This window comes from Eleginops maclovinus, chromosome 8, assembly GCF_036324505.1.
Source record: "Eleginops maclovinus isolate JMC-PN-2008 ecotype Puerto Natales chromosome 8, JC_Emac_rtc_rv5, whole genome shotgun sequence".
NCBI classification, from domain to species: domain Eukaryota; kingdom Metazoa; phylum Chordata; class Actinopteri; order Perciformes; family Eleginopidae; genus Eleginops; species Eleginops maclovinus.
Genome location: NC_086356.1, coordinates 349,705 through 368,429, shown reverse-complemented (window position 1 = coordinate 368,429; position 18,725 = coordinate 349,705). Strand labels below are relative to the sequence as shown.

The 18,725-nt window shown below is 42.6% G+C and overlaps 2 protein-coding genes and 4 non-coding genes across 6 annotated transcripts; all 6 read right to left on the bottom strand.

Annotated features, from left to right (window-relative positions):
* Positions 1 to 1,057: 1,057 nt before the first annotated feature.
* rpl17 (ribosomal protein L17) lies at positions 1,058 to 4,090 on the bottom strand. Its single transcript, XM_063889907.1, has 7 exons — positions 4,027 to 4,090; positions 3,564 to 3,613; positions 3,347 to 3,387; positions 2,002 to 2,136; positions 1,746 to 1,844; positions 1,300 to 1,491; positions 1,058 to 1,128 (listed from the first exon to the last, which is right to left on the bottom strand). The coding sequence occupies exons 2-7, from the start codon at positions 3,601 to 3,603 to the stop codon at positions 1,081 to 1,083; spliced, it is 555 nt and encodes a 184-aa protein (XP_063745977.1). The 5' UTR covers positions 3,604 to 3,613; positions 4,027 to 4,090; the 3' UTR covers positions 1,058 to 1,080.
* LOC134869005 (small nucleolar RNA SNORD58) lies at positions 1,196 to 1,260 on the bottom strand. The gene has a single exon (XR_010166366.1). It is a non-coding gene; the product is annotated as a small nucleolar RNA SNORD58 (small nucleolar RNA).
* Positions 1,583 to 1,647, bottom strand: LOC134869008 (small nucleolar RNA SNORD58). The gene has a single exon (XR_010166369.1). It is a non-coding gene; the product is annotated as a small nucleolar RNA SNORD58 (small nucleolar RNA).
* On the bottom strand, positions 2,654 to 2,718 carry LOC134869007 (small nucleolar RNA SNORD58). The gene has a single exon (XR_010166368.1). It is a non-coding gene; the product is annotated as a small nucleolar RNA SNORD58 (small nucleolar RNA).
* LOC134869006 (small nucleolar RNA SNORD58) lies at positions 3,455 to 3,521 on the bottom strand. The gene has a single exon (XR_010166367.1). It is a non-coding gene; the product is annotated as a small nucleolar RNA SNORD58 (small nucleolar RNA).
* A 1,113-nt stretch (positions 4,091 to 5,203) lies between the features above and the next one.
* On the bottom strand, positions 5,204 to 18,392 carry mfhas1 (multifunctional ROCO family signaling regulator 1). Its single transcript, XM_063890144.1, has 5 exons — positions 17,081 to 18,392; positions 13,926 to 15,644; positions 12,907 to 13,612; positions 8,850 to 9,409; positions 5,204 to 6,524 (listed from the first exon to the last, which is right to left on the bottom strand). Exons 1-4 carry the CDS (start codon positions 17,552 to 17,554, stop codon positions 9,228 to 9,230), a joined length of 3,081 nt encoding a protein of 1,026 aa, XP_063746214.1. The 5' UTR covers positions 17,555 to 18,392; the 3' UTR covers positions 5,204 to 6,524; positions 8,850 to 9,227.
* Between the last annotated feature and the right edge of the window lie 333 nt (positions 18,393 to 18,725).

Below are 18,725 nucleotides of genomic sequence, written 5' to 3'. Positions count from 1 at the left end.
AGACACTGAGGTCCTTTGGGGGGCAGGGGGTACTCCTTCAGGATCAGCCACCTTCTATGGTGTGTTCTGCTGGGGCTGACAGGAAGAGACTGATAAGGAAGGCTCTGTCCAGTTTTTCCTAAATATGACTTGTTTAACTTTTAATCTAAATTTCTACTTTTAGAAACGTCCCACTATTTTATCCTTCCTCTGACTCCAAGCAAAGAAAGCCCAGTTCCTTGGGAGGGTTGTCCGTAGTTGAGGTGAATCCCATTAGGACCTGTTCTTCCCGACACTGCCGGTGTTCTGTTGGCTGTCTTCACTTTCTCTCAGTGTCTTCAGCTGCACTGCTGTTACTTTCTTTGACCGAAATCAAAGTTAATATTTTATAGTATCATTATTTTATATTTATGGACGACTGTTTTAACTCATATTTTTAAATATATTTGAAAAAATCCCTGAATATTTTTCGTAGAGGTTTAACAGTATATCTTAGTCAAAATAAATCATATTTGTTTGCGTTCAATCTGTTGGACCAAAAGGAAGTCCCTGTGTCACTTCAATAAATATCAAGTCTTTATAGGAAACTAAACCCTGCAGTGCGAGGAAAGAGAGACATCCTATTGGCTGGCGTCGGGACACATTATACATGAGAGGCTGAGGGGTGGGACATCTCTAAGCGGTTGACCAATCATAAGAGCTTGACCAATCATAAGAGCTGACCAGCTAACCACTACCAGCATCTACTCCCGTACTTTCAAAACCAGAAACACAAATACACACGTTATATTGGAGTTTATTTTCCCTTGAAAACAAAGTAAATTCAATACTTAAACTTTATAGTAAAGTGATTTTCTAAATATTTTACGTATAAACCTCACCTCAGTGAAATGTTCTTGTATCAGAAATATGAGCCTGAAGTTCTCCGATATAAATAAAATGACCATCATACTTTAGCATTATAGTAGAAATGAGGGTTATCTCATTGAAGACAGCATTACCAAAATAAACCCTGAACTAAAGACACGTCTTTAAGAACCTTAAACCATCAGAAGACAAACAGAGCCTGAGACGGGGCGGTGATGAAGTGGAGTTTATTATTTACTCTCGTGCCATCAGCTTCTGCTTCTTCAGCTTCTTCTGTGAAACCTGAAACACACAACAGGAAGTCAGGCCGCTGCAGACAGGAAGTGGAATTACAGTCACCACTGTAAGAGCTGCTCAGAGTAGAGTTTGTTTTCATGGTTGATCCAAAGGTGTCCTAAGCTGTAATCACTGCAGCGGGTTATTAATATACATCAGTGTCTAATGTAGTGATACCTTCTTCTTCTGGGCCACCTCCTCCTCCGGCTTGGGGACGATGGTCTCCTTCTCGGTGAGGATCATCTCGATGTGGCACGGGGAGCTCATGTAGGGGTTGATGCGCCCGTGAGCGCGGTACGTCCGCCTGCGCATCTTCGGGGCTTTGTTCACTTGGATGTGTTCAATCACCAGGGAGTCAACGTCAAGACCCTGCAGGGGGGGCAGGGGTTAATATCTGACAGAGCCTGGGGTCATACTGAACCCTCCTAATCTACTAACGTAATCCTCAGTGTGTGGGGGAGCCGCTCAGGTTTCTGATTCAGTTTCATGAGGGTTCAAAGGTGTCCTAATGTGTCATCACAGCAGCTCCCCACCCTAAACCTGCCGCCTTAAAGCACTCCTTAAGTCAGCGCCTTGCAGAATGACAGTTATAGATGAGTGAGTGTGTGTGTGTGTGTGTGTACCTTGAGCTCGGCATTGCTCTCGGCATTCTTCAGCATGTGCAGCAGGAACTCTGCGCTCTTCTTGGGCCAGCGCCCCTGAGTCCAGCCGAACTGTTTGGCCTGAAACACAAAGTGTAACTCTTTAAAGAGAGGATCTCTGCAGCAGCTCAGACCAGAAGTTAGTTTCATCCTGAATCCAAAGGTGTCCTAAGGATACAGAGATAACCCTGGCAGCAGAACAGAGGTGCATGATGGGTAATATATGAAGGTGGGTTACCTGAGCGCAGCGGCCCACCCCACCGTTGTAGCGTCTGAAGGGGACACACTGGTGCTTCACAACCACGTCACGCAGGTACTTGTTGGCTTTACGGATGTGCATCCCTTTGATCGCCTGAGCTGTCTCACGGGTGTTCTGGTGACGAGACAAGCGTCCAAAAATCAACAGGAGGAGCAGAGACAACGACAGGAGGAGCAGAGGCAACAACAACAGGAGGAGCAGAGACAACAACATCAGGAGGAGCAGAGACAACAACAACAACAGGAGGAGCAGAGACAACAACACTTGGTGCAAGGATGGCATGTCTTCTTGAGACAGACCCTGCAGTATCTGCTGGTTCCTTCAGAGCCTCAGGGGGTCTCAGTCTGAGGGACCCTGATCGCTGCTCCTGCAGGGGTCTGATCTATACATCATGAGTTTATCTTCCGTTACAAGCTCACACTTTAATGCTTTCAGATTCAAATCAGTTCACTTCCATTATTCAAACAGATGCAGGTTTCTACCCGGCAACAGAGACATCTGATCTGTATTATTCAGCAGCAGCTCTCAGACTCAAACATCACGCATTACTTCAAAACCATTTCAGACTTTTGAAGGTCTCTGAATAAAATGTGACATGTAAAATAAATCTCATCCTCAGTGTGGGGGAGGAGCCGCTCAGATTTCTGATTGAGTTTCACGAGGATTCAAAGGTGTCCTAATATGTCATCACAGCAGATCCCCCCACACACAGCCAGGGGAAACTACACACAGTGTACTTCTGTCCGATACACACTATCAGTACACAGGTAACCGCACCTTTCCAAAACTCAAGCATCTCCCAGCCCCCCCACTGCTCAGGTAGTCTGATTTATAGTCTTTATTTAAAGCATTTCATGTGCAGTCACTCTGACAATACAGCCGTTTCATATTACACATGTTGATTGAGAAGTAATCTACCTGGTCCTGACCTCAACAGGTATTTCTTATATTATTATTAAAGTAATTCAAAGGTTTCCTGATGTGTCATAATGCTGCGCAAGTTTTAGATACTTCACTTTTAATGCAGTTAATGTTTCCCAGCACCTTTCTCATGTTTGAGAAACACCAAACTGCTTTCTAATCATTAAACATATGTGAGGTGAGGATTAAAGGTGAACCAGCATTACAAATCTACACAGCACCTCTTTTAATGATCATTTCTCAGGTTTCCCCCCCTGCAGTTTCTCATAATGAGGATTAAACCAAGCGTCGCTGGTTTGAGGGAATATTACACTGGAAACACATTAAAGACCCCAACGTGAGGATGGTCTAACACAGAAGCTTCCTGCAGACAGTGAAGCCCACACAGTGTCTGCAGTCTTACCTTGAAGTGCACGCGCAGGTTGGAGCCCCGGGACTTGCATGCTGTGAGGAAATAAAATAACCTTATTAAAGCAGCTCTTTATTCACACTAAATATATTAAACCAAACTGCAGCTCAGTTTGCATAGAGTGGTTTCATTTGTAATCCAAAGGTGTCCTAAGAAGTCATCACAGCCACTTTACAGTCGGTATTTAAACACGTCTTGCTTCTTTACTCACATTTGGTGGGGTTCTCGGGGTCTAGAGAGTAGCGGACCATCTTCAGATATCTGAGGAAACAAAACGTTATTAAACTAAAGTCTGTTAAAGATGCGACTCAACGCGACTCCTGCTAGCATTAGCTCAATTACAGCGTTATAACTAACCCACAAACACCCTGAGAATGAACCCTGGTCTACACTAAACGAAATGAAACACGTGGAGGATTTCGAGTTAAAACAAACGGGTTTAAAAACAGCAGTTTGATCCAACATGGCGGACAGCTAACGTGTTAGCCACCAAACCGGCGTCTCCTTAAAATCCACATTAAACTATAATCCTTCCTCAAAACACAGAAATATAACATCCTCCGATGAGTTCAGACTTTGTTAAAGAAACGGATAGTGTTTAATAATCAGGATGGAGAAGATTTATAATTGATTTAAAGCAGATTGTGTTCCAGATGATCAGAATGTTGTCCTACCTCTGAGGCCGCGGAGGGAAGAGGAAGAGCCGGGGACAGGGAGCCGGGTTTCCGCCTCTTTAAGCCGCACCGCCCCCTGCAGGCCGGAGGAGGAGGCGCGTCACTGCGGGGCATTTCATGTTTATATTTATTTATATTTTTATTTATATACAAACAACCAGAAACAGTGTTTTAAATCAGAAAAAGGATGCATCAGAAGGTGATTTAGGTTCTTAAATAAATATATAAATAAGAATAGGAAATCAATATTTAGCAATTAGTTCTCAATTACTCTTGGTTATTACATTTTAACTTTTATTTTGTAGAAAATAAAAAAAAGAAAATAATATAAAATCGGTCACTGAAATAATCACTTATATTGAATTATTATAAATAAAAAACGTAATAAAATTAGCTAATAATTATTAAACGTCACTATTATGTAATTCAACAATAGTGCATAAAGTGTTATGTGTAAAAATATTCTACCTTTTATTTAAACTCCAACAGTAATTGCATGAGTTGTTTTGCACAATATGTCAAAAAGTAATTTAATACAATATTTAATTTTGCATAAAGTTACATAAATCAACAAATTTAAGTCAAATATTTATTTTTGGATTTATGTTTTTAATGTTTCCAGATGCCATACCTTGTGCAAAGGTTATTTCTCGTGCATAATAAGTGTAAACATATTAAAAACTGTGATAAATAAACAACACACACAAACCTCTTGCTGCAGGACGTGTGTGTGGACAGCTGTTCCCTTTAACTGCATCACATCCGGGTCTCTCCACTCTCTTCAGCACATTACATTCACTTCGAATTTATGAATTATATTATATTTACAAAGATAACTGTAAATACAAATGTTTTAACCCAATTTCACTGCATTTTTGTGAGAATTTCAAGAATAAAACATGATTATCAAATATAAAATATATAATAAAACTGATTAAATGTATGGTAAAAATATATATATCATGTTATTAAAGTGGAGGAATCCCAATTACATGTTTTAAATTATTCATTGAAAGAAAAAGGTTTTTACATGACAACCTCAAAAAAGACATGAAAATAAACTCAAATTGGCCTGAAGATAAAGTGTGTTTATGCTCCTGTATTAAAGTAATTGAACTTATATAGTTAGACTGGTAAATACAGACCAATACATAGATAATAAAGACACACACGCGTCTTAAAGCCAGTTCTTGGTTTATTTGGTATATCCTGTTGTGTGACACTCAATATAAAAGTGTGTGTGTGTGTGTGTGTGTGTGTGTGTGCACGCACGCTCACATGCACGCCCTTTCACTGTTAATAATCCACTTACAAAAATAAAGATTTTATTTACAACAGCTCAGTGAGAAACGATCGGAGGAAAAGTGAAGCAGGAGATAAATATCTGAGAGTCGAGGAAACCCTCGTCAGATTTAGACCAGACTCAAACACACTTTACCCTTTATACACAGAGGACCAGGACCAGGACCAGGACCAGGACGAGGACCGGGAGCAGGACCGGGAGCAGGACCGGGAGCAGGACCGGGACCAGGACCGGGACCAGGAACGGGACCAGGAACGGGACCAGGATCAGAGTCAGGACAATATAATAATTAAAGAGTCAGAGGAGGGCGGGGATAGTCTGAGGGAACCCAAAATTCAGGTGGTAAATTCTCAAGAAAAATCTCAAAAATATATATTAAAAATGTAAAGATTTTGGGAGATAAAACTGGAAACTTCACAATCATTATTTTTACAAATTTACCTGAAAAAGCTAAATATTATTAAAGATTTAATTATTACATTTGCAAGAGAAGAAACTCGTGAATTTACCAACCTCTTAACTCATTTCTGTCCAGATTTATTTAATTTATAGCTAATTTATGACTTTATTTTAGAAAATATCCAAGTTTATTTTTTGGCAAATAAATGACTTTTATCTCAAATATTTATTGCTTTTTTTCCTCATTTGAAATTAGAAATGTAATCAGCTCCATAATATCACATTTTAATGACCTCCAATGGCTTTAATCCCCAGCTGTACATCTCAGATTATCCTCCTGCTCTGATGGAGCTGCAGCTGTCTCTCACATCTGGATATATTAAATATTATTTATCTGTTTAACAGGAACACTCAGCTCGTTATAAACCAGCTCGGTAGGAATCAGCTCGTTAGGAACCAGCTCGTTAGGAATCACCTCGGTGGAGGAAGTGGTCCGGCTGAGAGAAAGCAGTCCATCACAGACAATCTAAGATAGTATTTTCTGAATCATTGAACGATGTTTCCACAGCTGCAGCTCCTCTTCAGACACAGATCATACAGACGGACTCGTCCTCTAAACTCTGCAGAATATCTCAGTCCACGTCTCATAAAAACCTCAGAAGAGTTAAATGTCTCAGAGTTTCAGAACAAAATCACCAGAGACGTTTTATTTTGACGTGGTGCCAAAGTTTGTGTTCTTCAAGCTGCTGGGAAACACTTACAAATCCAAAACGAGAAAAACAGCAAACCTGCAAACCTGCAAGAAAACAGAGAATAATAAAACATAAAGAAACATATTAAATAAAGAAATATATTAAATAAAGGAATATATTAAATAAAGAAATATATTAAATAAGAATATATTAGATAAAGGAATATATTAAATAAAGGAATATATTAAATAAAGGAATATATTAAATAAAGAAATATATTAAATAAAATATATTAGATAAAGGAATATATTAAATAAAGGAATATATTAAATAAAGAAATATATTAAATAAAGAAATATATTAAATAAAATATATTAGATAAAGAATATATTAAATAAAGAATATATTAAATAAAGGAATATATTAAATAAAGAAATATATTAAATAAAGAAATATATTAAATAAAGAAATATATTAAATAAAATATATTAGATAAAGGAATATATTAAATAAAGGAATATATTAAATAAAGGAATATATTAAATAAAGAAATATATTAAATAAAATATATTAGATAAAGGAATATATTAAATAAAGGAACATATTAAATAAAGAAATATATTAAATAAAGGAATATATTAAATAAAGAAATATATTAAATAAAATATATTAGATAAAGGAATATATTAAATAAGGAATATATTAAATAAAGGAATATATTAAATAAAGGAATATATTAAATAAAGAAATATATTAAATAAAGAATATATTAAATAAAGGAATATATTAAATAAAGAAATATATTAAATAAAGAAATATATTAGATAAAGGAATATATTAAATAAAGAAATATATTAAATAAAGGAATATATTAAATAAAGAAATATATTAAATAAAGAAATATATTAAATAAAATATATTAGATAAAGGAATATATTAAATAAAGAAATATATTAAATAAAGGAATATATTAAATAAAATATATTAAATAAAGGAATATATTAAATAAAGAAATATATTAAATAAAGGAATATATTAAATAAAGGAATATATTAAATAAAATATATTAGATAAAGGAATATATTAAATAAAGAAATATATTAAATAAACGAATATATTAAATAAAGAAATATATTAAATAAAGAAATATATTAAATAAAGGAATATATTAAATAAAGAAATATATTAAATAAAATATATTAGATAAAGGAATATATTAAATAAAGAAATATATTAAATAAAATATATTAAATAAAGAAATATATTAAATAAAATATATTAGATAAAGAATATATTAGATAAAGGAATATATTAAATAAAGGAATATATTAAATAAAGGAATATATTAAATAAAGAAATATATTAAATAAAATATATTAGATAAAGGAATATATTAAATAAAGAAATATATTAAATAAAATATATTAAATAAAGAATATATTAAATAAAATATATTAGATAAAGAAATATATTAAATAAAGAAATATATTAAATAAAATATATTAGATAAAGGAATATATTAAATAAAGGAATATATTAAATAAAGGAATATATTAAATAAAGGAATATATTAAATAAAGGAATATATTAAATAAAGGAATATATTAAATAAAGGAATATATTAAATAAAGAAATATATTAAATAAAATATATTAAATAAAGAAATATATTAAATAAAGGAATATATTAAATAAAGGAATATATTAAATAAAGAAATATATTAAATAAACGAATATATTAAATAAACGAATATATTAAATAAAGGAATATATTAAATAAAGAAATATATTAAATAAACGAATATATTAGATAAAGAAATATATTAAATAAAATATATTAAATAAAGGAATATATTAAATAAAGGAATATATTAAATAAAGGAATATATTAAATAAAGAAATATATTAAATAAACGAATATATTAAATAAACGAATATATTAAATAAAGGAATATATTAAATAAACGAATATATTAAATAAAGGAATATATTAAATAAACGAATATATTAAATAAAGAAATATATTAAATAAAATATATTAAATAAAGAAATATATTAAATAAACGAAAATATTAAATAAAGGAATATATTAAATAAAGAAATATATTAAATAAACGAAAATATTAAATAAACGAATATATTAAATAAAGAAATATATTAAATAAAGGAATATATTAAATAAAGGAATAACAATCATTACAGTAATAAAGTAACTAAATTATACTAAACGTAATAAAATAAACAATAATAATAAAAAGGTTATTCTGGTAAGAAATAAATAAGAATAACAATAATTCTAATTATTTTCAACACTTAAATAATTACCTGAAGTTTGAAGTGTTTTCAATTAGAAAATGTAAAAACGTCTCAAGAAATATATATCTGTAATGTGTTTCTGTGAGAACAAATACATCATTATCAGATATGTACCTGTGAGGCAGTGCTGTTGCAGCTGGACGTTCAGTCTAATGGGGGGGTGCAGGTGCTACAGGAGGCACAGGTGCAGAAGGAGTTACAGGAGGTGGAGGAGGTGCAGGTGGAGGTACAGCAGGAGGTGGAGGAGGTGCAGGTGGAGGTACAGCAGGAGGTGGAGGTGGTTGTGATGCAGGTGGTGGTTTACAGGTAGAGGGGCAGCAGGTGGATGTTCTGCAGGTTCAGGTGTTTTTGGTGCAGATGAAGAAGGAGGTGCTGCAGGTGTGTGTCCTCAGCTGGTGCTGCAGGTGTGTGTCCTCAGCTGGTGCTGCAGGTGTGTGTCCTCAGCTGGTGCTGCAGGTGTGTGTCCTCAGCTGGTGCTGCAGGTGTGTGTCCTCAGCTGGTGCTGCAGGTGTGTGTCCTCAGTTGTTGCTGCAGGTGTGTGTCCTCAGTTGTTGCCGGGGCTGCTGATGGTGGGGGTGGGGGGAAGATGAGAGCCACGTTGACCCTCTCAGCTCCGTCCTGAGGACAGATCACCTCCAGCAGCCCGTCAGGGCGGGGCTGGCTCAGCAGCTCTCCTGCACACACACACACACACACACACACACACACACACACACACACACACACACACATATTTGAAAGTATTTATTGATTAACGTATGAAAGATGTTCCTGACAGTGCTTGGGTGTGACGGAGGAGAATCATTGAATATCAGAATAAGAATATGTGTTTGTTATCATTGATTGAGTTTAAAATTAAAACAGTTTCTCCTTTGTTTACTTCAGGAACACGGTTCAGGGGCGGGACATCTCTGAGAGGCTGACCAATCACACAAGTTGGACTTTTTTCTCAGAATTCAGATTTGTTTTCCAAAATATAAAAACAGGATCAGGAGAGGACTCTTTAAAGATGTGCGTCTCCTCTCTGCGTCACCGTCCTCCAGACACTTTAAATATTTACTCCCTGCTCCTGAAATAGAGTTCCTGCAGCAGATCGAGGTCAGGCTGACAGATCCTCGAACCAGATTATGGATTATTCTCAGGAAAATGAGTTTAATCCAGGTCAGCCCAAACAGAACGAAGCAGCTCCCATGATGCAACAGGACACAGACACACACACACACACACACACACACACACACACACACACACACACACACACACACACACACCACACACACACACACACACACACACACACACACACACACACACACACACACACACACACACACACACACACACACACACACAAAGAGAAACAATCGATTCAATAAAAAGATCACCATCATTTTTTGGCTTTGACATAAAAAATGAATTATAAAACATTTTGGTTTAAAAACAGATTTTTTGGGGGATTTCTTTCAACTTTCCTTTATTTAAAATGATAAAATGATTTCTGCACAGCTTCTTCTCTGGTGACTCTTTATTTATTTCCTTCTCGGCCTCCTGCAGGTCACATGACTGAGATAATACTCAGATTACTGCTCTGATGTAACAGGATTACAACCAGAGAGATCAACTCATGATGTCACTTCCTGTCAGATATGCAGGTCTCAACCTGCAGACACAAAACTCTCCTGAGACTACTTTAAAGAGTCCTCTCCTGCTGATGTTCAGGTGTATGTCAGTATGTAGTGTCTCTACTTTAAAGAGTCCTCTCCTGCTGATGTTCAGGTGTATATCAGTATGTAGAGTCTCTACTTTAAAGAGTCCTCTCCTGCTGATGTTCAGGTGTATATCAGTATGTAGAGTCTCTACTTTAAAGAGTCCTCTCCTGCTGATGTTCAGGTGTATATCAGTATGTAGTGTCTCTACTTTAAAGAGTCCTCTCCTGCTGATGTTCAGGTGTATATCAGTATGTAGTGTCTCTACTTTAAAGAGTCCTCTCCTGCTGATGTTCAGGTGTATATCAGTATGTAGAGTCTCTACTTTAAAGAGTCCTCTCCTGCTGATGTTCAGGTGTATATCAGTATGTAGAGTCTCTACTTTAAAGAGTCCTCTCCTGCTGATGTTCAGGTGTATATCAGTATGTAGTGTCTCTACTTTAAAGAGTCCTCTCCTGCTGATGTTCAGGTGTATATTAGTATGTAGAGTCTCTACTTTAAAGAGTCCTCTCCTGCTGATGTTCAGGTGTATATCAGTATGTAGCGTCTCTACTTTAAAGAGTCCTCTCCTGCTGATGTTCAGGTGTATATCAGTATGTAGAGTCTCTACTTTAAAGAGTCCTCTCCTGCTGATGTTCAGGTGTATATCAGTATGTAGAGTCTCTACTTTAAAGAGTCCTCTCCTGCTGATGTTCAGGTGTATATCAGTATGTAGTGTCTCTACTTTAAAGAGTCCTCTCCTGCTGATGTTCAGGTGTATATCAGTATGTAGAGTCTCTACTTTAAAGAGTCCTCTCCTGCTGATGTTCAGGTGTATATCAGTATGTAGAGTCTCTACTTTAAAGAGTCCTCTCCTGCTGATGTTCAGGTGTATATCAGTATGTAGAGTCTCTACTTTAAAGAGTCCTCTCCTGCTGATGTTCAGGTGTATATCAGTATGTAGTGTCTCTACTTTAAAGAGTCCTCTCCTGCTGATGTTCAGGTGTATATCAGTATGTAGAGTCTCTACTTTAAAGAGTCCTCTCCTGCTGATGTTCAGGTGTATATCAGTATGTAGTGTCTCTACTTTAAAGAGTCCTCTCCTGCTGATGTTCAGGTGTATATCAGTATGTAGTGTCTCTACTTTAAAGAGTCCTCTCCTGCTGATGTTCAGGTGTATATCAGTATGTAGCGTCTCTACTTTAAAGAGTCCTCTCCTGCTGATGTTCAGGTGTATATCAGTATGTAGTGTCTCTACTTTAAAGAGTCCTCTCCTGCTGATGTTCACAGCTGAGTTTAATTATGTCACAGTAGAGAGGACTCTTTTAATAAAAACCTCTTACAATGATGTGGCTGCAGAGCAAAACGTTTACACGCTTTGCTCTGCAGCCACAATACCACCACCATACAAGGAGAAAGAGAGTGTGTGTGTGTGTGTGTGTGTGTGTGTGTGTGTGTGTGTGTGTGTGTGTGTGTGTGTGTGTGTGTTCACCTGATCTCTCTGTAACCTGAAACAGTCATATTCCTATTTTTAGAGATTCCTTTTACAAGTGTTAAAGTTCATGCAGTCAAACCTGAGAGTCCAACACTACAGTCCTGAAGAACCAGTACAGAAGAACCAGTCCTGAAGAACCAGTACAGAAGAACCAGTACAGAAGAACCAGTACAGAAGAACCAGTACAGGATATATAAAAAAAGTGAGTCTGAAATCAGCTCGCTGTAGATCTGAAATACGATCTGATGAATAACATCACCCCGCCACAATAAAAGCTCAGAGTGCTTCAATAAGGCAGACAGGAAGTGACCGGCAGGGGGGGTGGGGTTATAAATCAATGCCTAACTGAATTAATGAGCCGAGTGCAGTCCTCTCTGGGGGGGGCTGCAGCCCGTTAGCTTAGCATAAAGACTGGAAACAAAGGGTTAGCGTGCTCTAGCGAGTTATGGTGAAGTCGCTGCGGAGCAAACATCCGTCTGCGTTTCTATTATTCATCTGGTCTTTCTGAGTGTGTGTGTGTGTGTGTGTGTGTGTGTGTGTGTGTGTGTGTGTTCTGAACCTGTTGTTTTTCTCTTGCTAAGATTTTAATGAAGCTCCAAAAAACTGCTGCTGACAGCGATGACATCACCACACACACACACACACACACACACACACACACACACACACACACACACACACACACACACACACACACACACACACACACACACACACACACACACACACACACACACACACACACACACACACACACACACACACACACACACACACACAGCAGTACCCCCCCTGCCTCTCTAATGTGTTTTGCGTCAGTCTGATCGATCAGCTGCAGAGGACAGAAATATGAATAACTCATTCTTAATAATAGGAACTGATTTATTCCAGAACCAAAACGGACAGTATCGTGAAGCGGCTCAGCGGCCCCCCCTCACATGAAACAGGACAAGGTATTTCTCTATACGAGAGTAAGCTGAGGGGGGGTTACCTGGGAAGGCATGGGGTCTGGGGGCCCCTCTCTTCAGGCACTTGGAGCAGAGGATGTGGACCGAGCACAGCAGGCCGGGCCACTCCTGCAGCAGGGCGTTCAGGTCCTCCAGCAGGGGGGTCACCGCCTGCCAGGCCGTCCAGATGTTGGGCAGCGAGGCGTGGGAGGCGATGCTCAGCGAACCCCCCCTCAGAGGGCCCCGCTGCCGGCTCACCAGCACCGGGACCTTCCCACGGTACGCCAGGACCCGGTCCCGGCAGTCGGAGCGCTGCACCACGTGGCCGTTGATCTGAACGCTGAAGCGCTCAAACAGACCGGGGGGGAACAGGAAGTGGAAGCGATACTGGATGTGCAGCTGCTCCACGGACAGGGGGGGCAGCAAAGGCCCCCCCAGAGGGGCTTCGCCACTCACATAACTGGGGAATTTGTACCAGACCGTGGCCCCGTTCAGAGGCCGGCCCCGGGGCCTGTTGACGCAGTAGCAGACCCCCATCTTCTGCAGCAGCTCCATCACCAGGCTCAGGTCCTGCTGGCTCTGGATCAGGGGCCCCAGCAGCAGCCGGATCAGGGGGGAGGGCAGCAGGCCATCCTGCAGGAAGCCCTCCACCTGGTTCTGCATCACCCTCAGGGCCTCCCCCGTCTCGTCGTCCATCACCAGACTCCCCCCCCCACCGCCAGACAGCAGCCGGTCCAGCAGCTCGTCCCTCTGCAAGACAACAGCTTTATTTACATCAATAGGAACCTGAACCTGAACCTGAACCACTGGAGGAGGAACTGTGGTGTGTGGGATTGAACCGGTGCTCAGCTGATCTGAGGGTCAGCGCACTAAACCCAAAAGTAAAAGGTGAAAACTTCTTTAGTAAAATTTGGATGAATTATGGTTAATATTTCTGGAATATCTGTGGGGGAAGAAGCGAAGCCAAAAGAGGACGCAGTAAAGCAGCTGAAGAGAGAGGGAATTAAAACCAGCAGATTTCATAATGATGATGAGGATAATATAGAGTTTGGATCCAACCCACCTGCAGGTTTCTGGGAGTTTTTGGTTCCAGGAACATGAAGAACAGGTTCAGGATCTGGATGAACCGGGGAAGGTTGTGGAACACGTAGTCCTTCAGGGGGGGGCAGTCCTCAAAGTGGAGCAGCTTGCCGGACTCGTGTAGGTAGGACAGGGCGCTCTGCAGCCGATCCTCCGTTAGACCGGCCTGCAGACCCAGCCTCGCCGAGTCCCACCAGGAGAGCCACAGCTGGGGGGCCCCTAGGTGCAGATCCTCTAGGACTTGCCAGGACCGGGGCAGGATGCGGTGCAAGTTCGGGAAGATCTCCCTGTGGTCCGCCACTTGCATCAGCTTCTCCCGGAGCCTCTGCAGGTTCCTGTGGACCCCTGTCCTCAGCAAGGGCGACAGGACCTGCAGCCGCCGGTTCAGTATGTACTGCAGCTGGGACTTCCTGCGCCTCAGGTTCCGGTCCGAGACGCCGTAGAAGACCACGTGGGGGCTGGAGGAACGGACGCTGAAGCCCTGCTGCAGGGCGCGGTCCACCTGCAGGACTTCGGCCCTCAGGACCTGCAGGTCCCGGTGCTCCTGCAGGCCGATCTGCCGGTGGAGGTCTAGACTTTTCTCCTCCAGATCCTCCTCTGTGCACAGGTCCGAGTGAGTCCCAACCACCAGGACCACCGCATGGGGGACTTTGGCCCCAAGGACATGCAGGAAGTAACCAACGTGGGTGTAGAAGGTCCTGGGGGTGTAGGTTTGGAGGTTCACTACGAGGAGGTACAGGGCCCCCGGGGACAGCAGGAAGGGTTTGATGAGGTCCTGATTTCCTGACAGGTCATAGACAAGGAAGGTGAGGCCGCGGTCTGCCACCCAGTCCGTCACCTCGATGCCCCCATCCCCCTGCAGGTCCTGAACCTCCTGCTGAGGGCCCACCACACTACTTCTGAGTCGGGTCTTCCCCGAGTTCTTGGCCCCCATCAGGACCAGTTTCAGACGCGGCTTTACTGCAAGCTGCGAGTCCGCCAGCTCCTTCTGGTAGGCTGCGATGTAGGGGATCCCCTTCATGCAGACTTCGTAGGGGGGCTGAATCAGAGGGTTGTCCTTCACCTTCCAGATGTTGACCCTGGACAGCTTCCCAAAGTTCTCTGGCAGGATGGCGATCTGGTTCCCCTGTAGGACCAGTTCCTCCAGCCGCTCCAAGTCCACGATGGAGTCCGGCAGGAATGTGATGCGGTTGTTATCCAGCCACAGGTTGGCGAGCCTCACCAGACCCCCGACCTCTTCTGGGATCTGGATCAGTCTGTTCCGGCTCAGGTAGATCTCCTCCAGCCCTGTGATGCTTAAGATGACCTCTGGGAAGTCCTGGAACTCATTCGAGGACAGGTTCAGCATCTTCAGTCTTTGCATCCTGCTGAAGTCCTCTGGCAGGAAGGAAATCTGGTTCCCGTCCAGCATCAGGCTCTCCAACTGCTGCAGGAGGCAAAAGGAGTCCGGCAGTTGGATCAGGTTCAGACTGCTGAGCCACAGGATCTTGATGCTACGCAGCTTCAGGATGTCCGCCGGCAGGGCCTGGAACCTGTTCCCTGAGAGGTCCAGCTCCTCAAGCTCGGAGAGGGACAGTATCTCGGGGGGGAACTGGTTCAGCTTGTTGTGGTCAGCATCCAGAGTCCGGAGCTTGATGAGGCTGCAGAGGGTCCGGGGCAGGACCTGCAGGGAATTGAAGCTCAGATCCAGCTCCTCCAGGACCTGCAGGGGAGGAGAACACCATGTTCATATCAGAGAGACAAACAGGATTTATTCTGTACTGGAACTCAGGTCCTTTAAATTCTATATTTTGTAACATCAAGGTCCTGGTAACCTCCAGGTGACCTCCAGGTGACCTCCTGGTGACCTCCAGGTGATCCTGGGTTGTTTGTGTTCTACTCTCTCAAATTGTGACGTGGCCACACACAGCTCCAACACCATCATCAAGTTTGCTGACGACACGACCGTCATCGGCCTGATCACAGACGGCGACGAGACGGCGTACAGAGAGGAGGTCAGAGCCCTGACATCTTGGTGCCAGGACAACAACCTCCATCTCAACGTCAGCAAAACAAAGGAGCTGATTGTGGACTACAGGAAGAGGCAGAGAGAAGCACACACACCCATCACCATCGACGGGACTCCTGTGGAGAGAGTCAGCAGCTTCAGGTTCCTCGGGGTAAACATCAGTGAGGACCTGACATGGACACATCACACCAGGGTCATATCCAAGACGGCTCGACAGCGGCTCTTCTTCCTCCGCAGGCTGCGGAAGTTCAACATGGACTCCAGGATACTCTGCAACTTCTACAGGTGCACCATCGAGAGTATCCTGACTGGCTGCATCACCGCCTGGTATGGCAGTTGCACCGCCCTCAACCGTAAGACTCTACAGAGGGTGGTGAAAACTGCTCAGCACATCACCAGGACGGAGCTGCCATCCATGGAGGACCTCTACACCCAGCGGTGTAGGAAGAAGGCCGGTAGGATATTAAAGGACCCCCATCACCCCAGCAACAATCTGTTCTGTCTGCTGCCGTCTGGCAGACGGTACCGCAGCATCCGGACCAAGACCACCAGACTCAGAGACAGTTTTATACCACAGGCTATAAGACTGCTGAACTCCTGAGCTGTGTGAATGTCTACTCACATCTGTTTATAGTACACACATACATATATATATATATATATATATATATTATACACATCTGCCATACATATCTGTTTATAGTACACATACCTATATATTATACATAACATCTGTTATACATAATATATGCATCTGCCCATACCTCCTCATTCCACAGAGTAAAGTGTGTAAATACTCTCAATGTATTCCACATATGTATATATTTCACATCCTCAAATCTTTACTGTTGTTACTGTAAATATTCTTCTCTCTTTTTGCACTATTTTATTTATCTTATCTGCACCATGTATGTTGAGTTGTTGGAGGAGCATGGGACATGAGATTTCATTGCCAACCTATATGCTGTATCTGCTGTGCATATGACCAATAACACCTTTGAACCTTTGAAACCTTGTGTGCACTGCCTTCACTGTGAGGAAACTTTAATAAATTGGGATCAAGGAAGTAAATCTAATCTTTATCTTAGTATCTATGTGTGTTCACATGTAGTATGGAGGTTCTACTTCACCTGCAGGGCCCCGATCTGACCGGGTAGGACCTGGATCTGGTTGTGGCTGACGCACAGCTTCTTCAGGGCCTTCAGCCGGCCCAGGTCTTCAGGTAGACCCAGCAGGAGGTTGTGGCTCAGGTCCAGCTCCACCAGCTGGCCCAGCTCCAGCACCACCCGGGGAACTGTGGAGAACCGGTTTCTGCGCAGCACCAGGACCCGCAGATTGCTGAGGCTCGATCCCAGTACGTCAGGCAGGTCCTGCAGGGCATTGTTTCCCAGGTTCAGGACCTCCACCTGGGACACGTCCTCCGGCAAGACAATCTGGTTGTCTTTGGAGCTCAGGGTCAGCTGGCGCTGGTCGCTCCGCAGCTTCCTGGATCTCAGGGCAGCATCCCGCCACATCCGGGCCGCCTTCAGGTCCTCCTCCATGGGGGCGCCCTCCTCCGTGGGGGCACCCTCCTCCTCCTCCTTGTTGTCATGAAGTGTTTTCATGGGGGGGGCAACATAGTTCTGCTTCAGGAAACAGAGAGGGGGGGGGGTGTATTTTGGTTTGTAAAGGAACCACCAGGAAGTGCTCCGGACAGTGAAGCAAATCTTCCGTTGTGGCCAAACGGTGGCACTACAACTTCCGTGACGTCATTTTGGCCCAAAAATACTCCTCCCCATTGACTTACATTGTTGAGCTGAATAAACTCCCCAGCACGGGCTCTTGTTTAGTCATTTTTTAAATCCTCAGGTAGTCAAAGCTGGAAAGTCTCTACAATCTGAATCCAGAGTTATTTACTCATAACTCATTCGTCTGACTGACAGAAGGCGGGGCTTAAGGGAAACTCCACTGCGCATGCTCTGTGGGCCAGCATCCGGGTACTCCCGCTCTCCAGAGTGGGTGTTCTGGGCTTCATGCGCCCCTGAGCAGCTCCATAGAGGTGAACCGAGCTCCAGCTCTCTTTATATCCATGCCCCCCCCCCCTCCACCTTGTTGTTATCATGGAGAGTTTTCACGGGGCGTTCAGCATGGTGGACAGCGGGCTGCAGGATCCAGAGGGGGGGTGTCTCAGCGTTAGTCCCGGGGAAAAGCAGCTTTTCTTCGGGAGCATGTGCAGCATCCTCCCCTCCTGCTGTCCGAACACAATGAACACAAACCGGGATCAGTCCGTTCTCTGAGCTCCAGACTCCGGGTACAGGTCCAGGATCAGTCTGCTCTTTGAGCGCCACACCACAGGTCTCTCTCCTCTCCTCCAGGGCCTCATGGTTCTCCTCAAGCCGTCCTCTGGAGCTCTCTGCCCGGGTAATATCTGCGTGTTTTCCTGGAGCTCTGCAGCCTGGTCCCTCTTCCTGCAGGGAGTGGAGATCACTGCGTCAGATCCCGGATGCTCCCTCCCTCTCCCCGCCCTCTCTCTCCCTCTCTCCGCCCTCTCTCTCCCTCTCTCCGCCCTCCCTCTCCCTATCCCTGCCCTCCCTCTCCCTATCCCCGCCCTCTCTCTCTCTCTCCCTCCTCTCTCTCTCTCTCTCTCCCTCCTATCTCTCTCTCTCTCTCCCTCCTCTCTCGCTCTCTCTCCCTCTGCCTCTCCCCGCCCTCTCTCTCTTTCTCTCTCCCTCCTCTCTCTCTCCCTCCTATCTCTCTCTCTCTCCCTGCTCTCTCGCTCTCTCTCCCTCTGCCTCT

Coding starts and splice junctions, on each gene's coding strand:
- rpl17 (XM_063889907.1), bottom strand. CDS start 3,603: ATGGTCCGCTACTCTCTAGACCCCGAGAACCCCACCAAAT. Junction 1,492..1,745: donor AGAGCAATGCCGAGCTCAAG/GTACACACACAC, acceptor CCCCCCCTGCAG/GGTCTTGACGTTGACTCCCT. Junction 1,129..1,299: donor AGGTGGCCCAGAAGAAGAAG/GTATCACTACAT, acceptor TGTGTGTTTCAG/GTTTCACAGAAGAAGCTGAA.
- mfhas1 (XM_063890144.1), bottom strand. CDS start 17,554: ATGAAAACACTTCATGACAACAAGGAGGAGGAGGAGGGTGCCCCCACG. Junction 15,645..17,080: donor GTCAGATCGGGGCCCTGCAG/GTGAAGTAGAAC, acceptor CCTCCCCTGCAG/GTCCTGGAGGAGCTGGATCT. Junction 13,613..13,925: donor AAACTCCCAGAAACCTGCAG/GTGGGTTGGATC, acceptor GTTGTCTTGCAG/AGGGACGAGCTGCTGGACCG.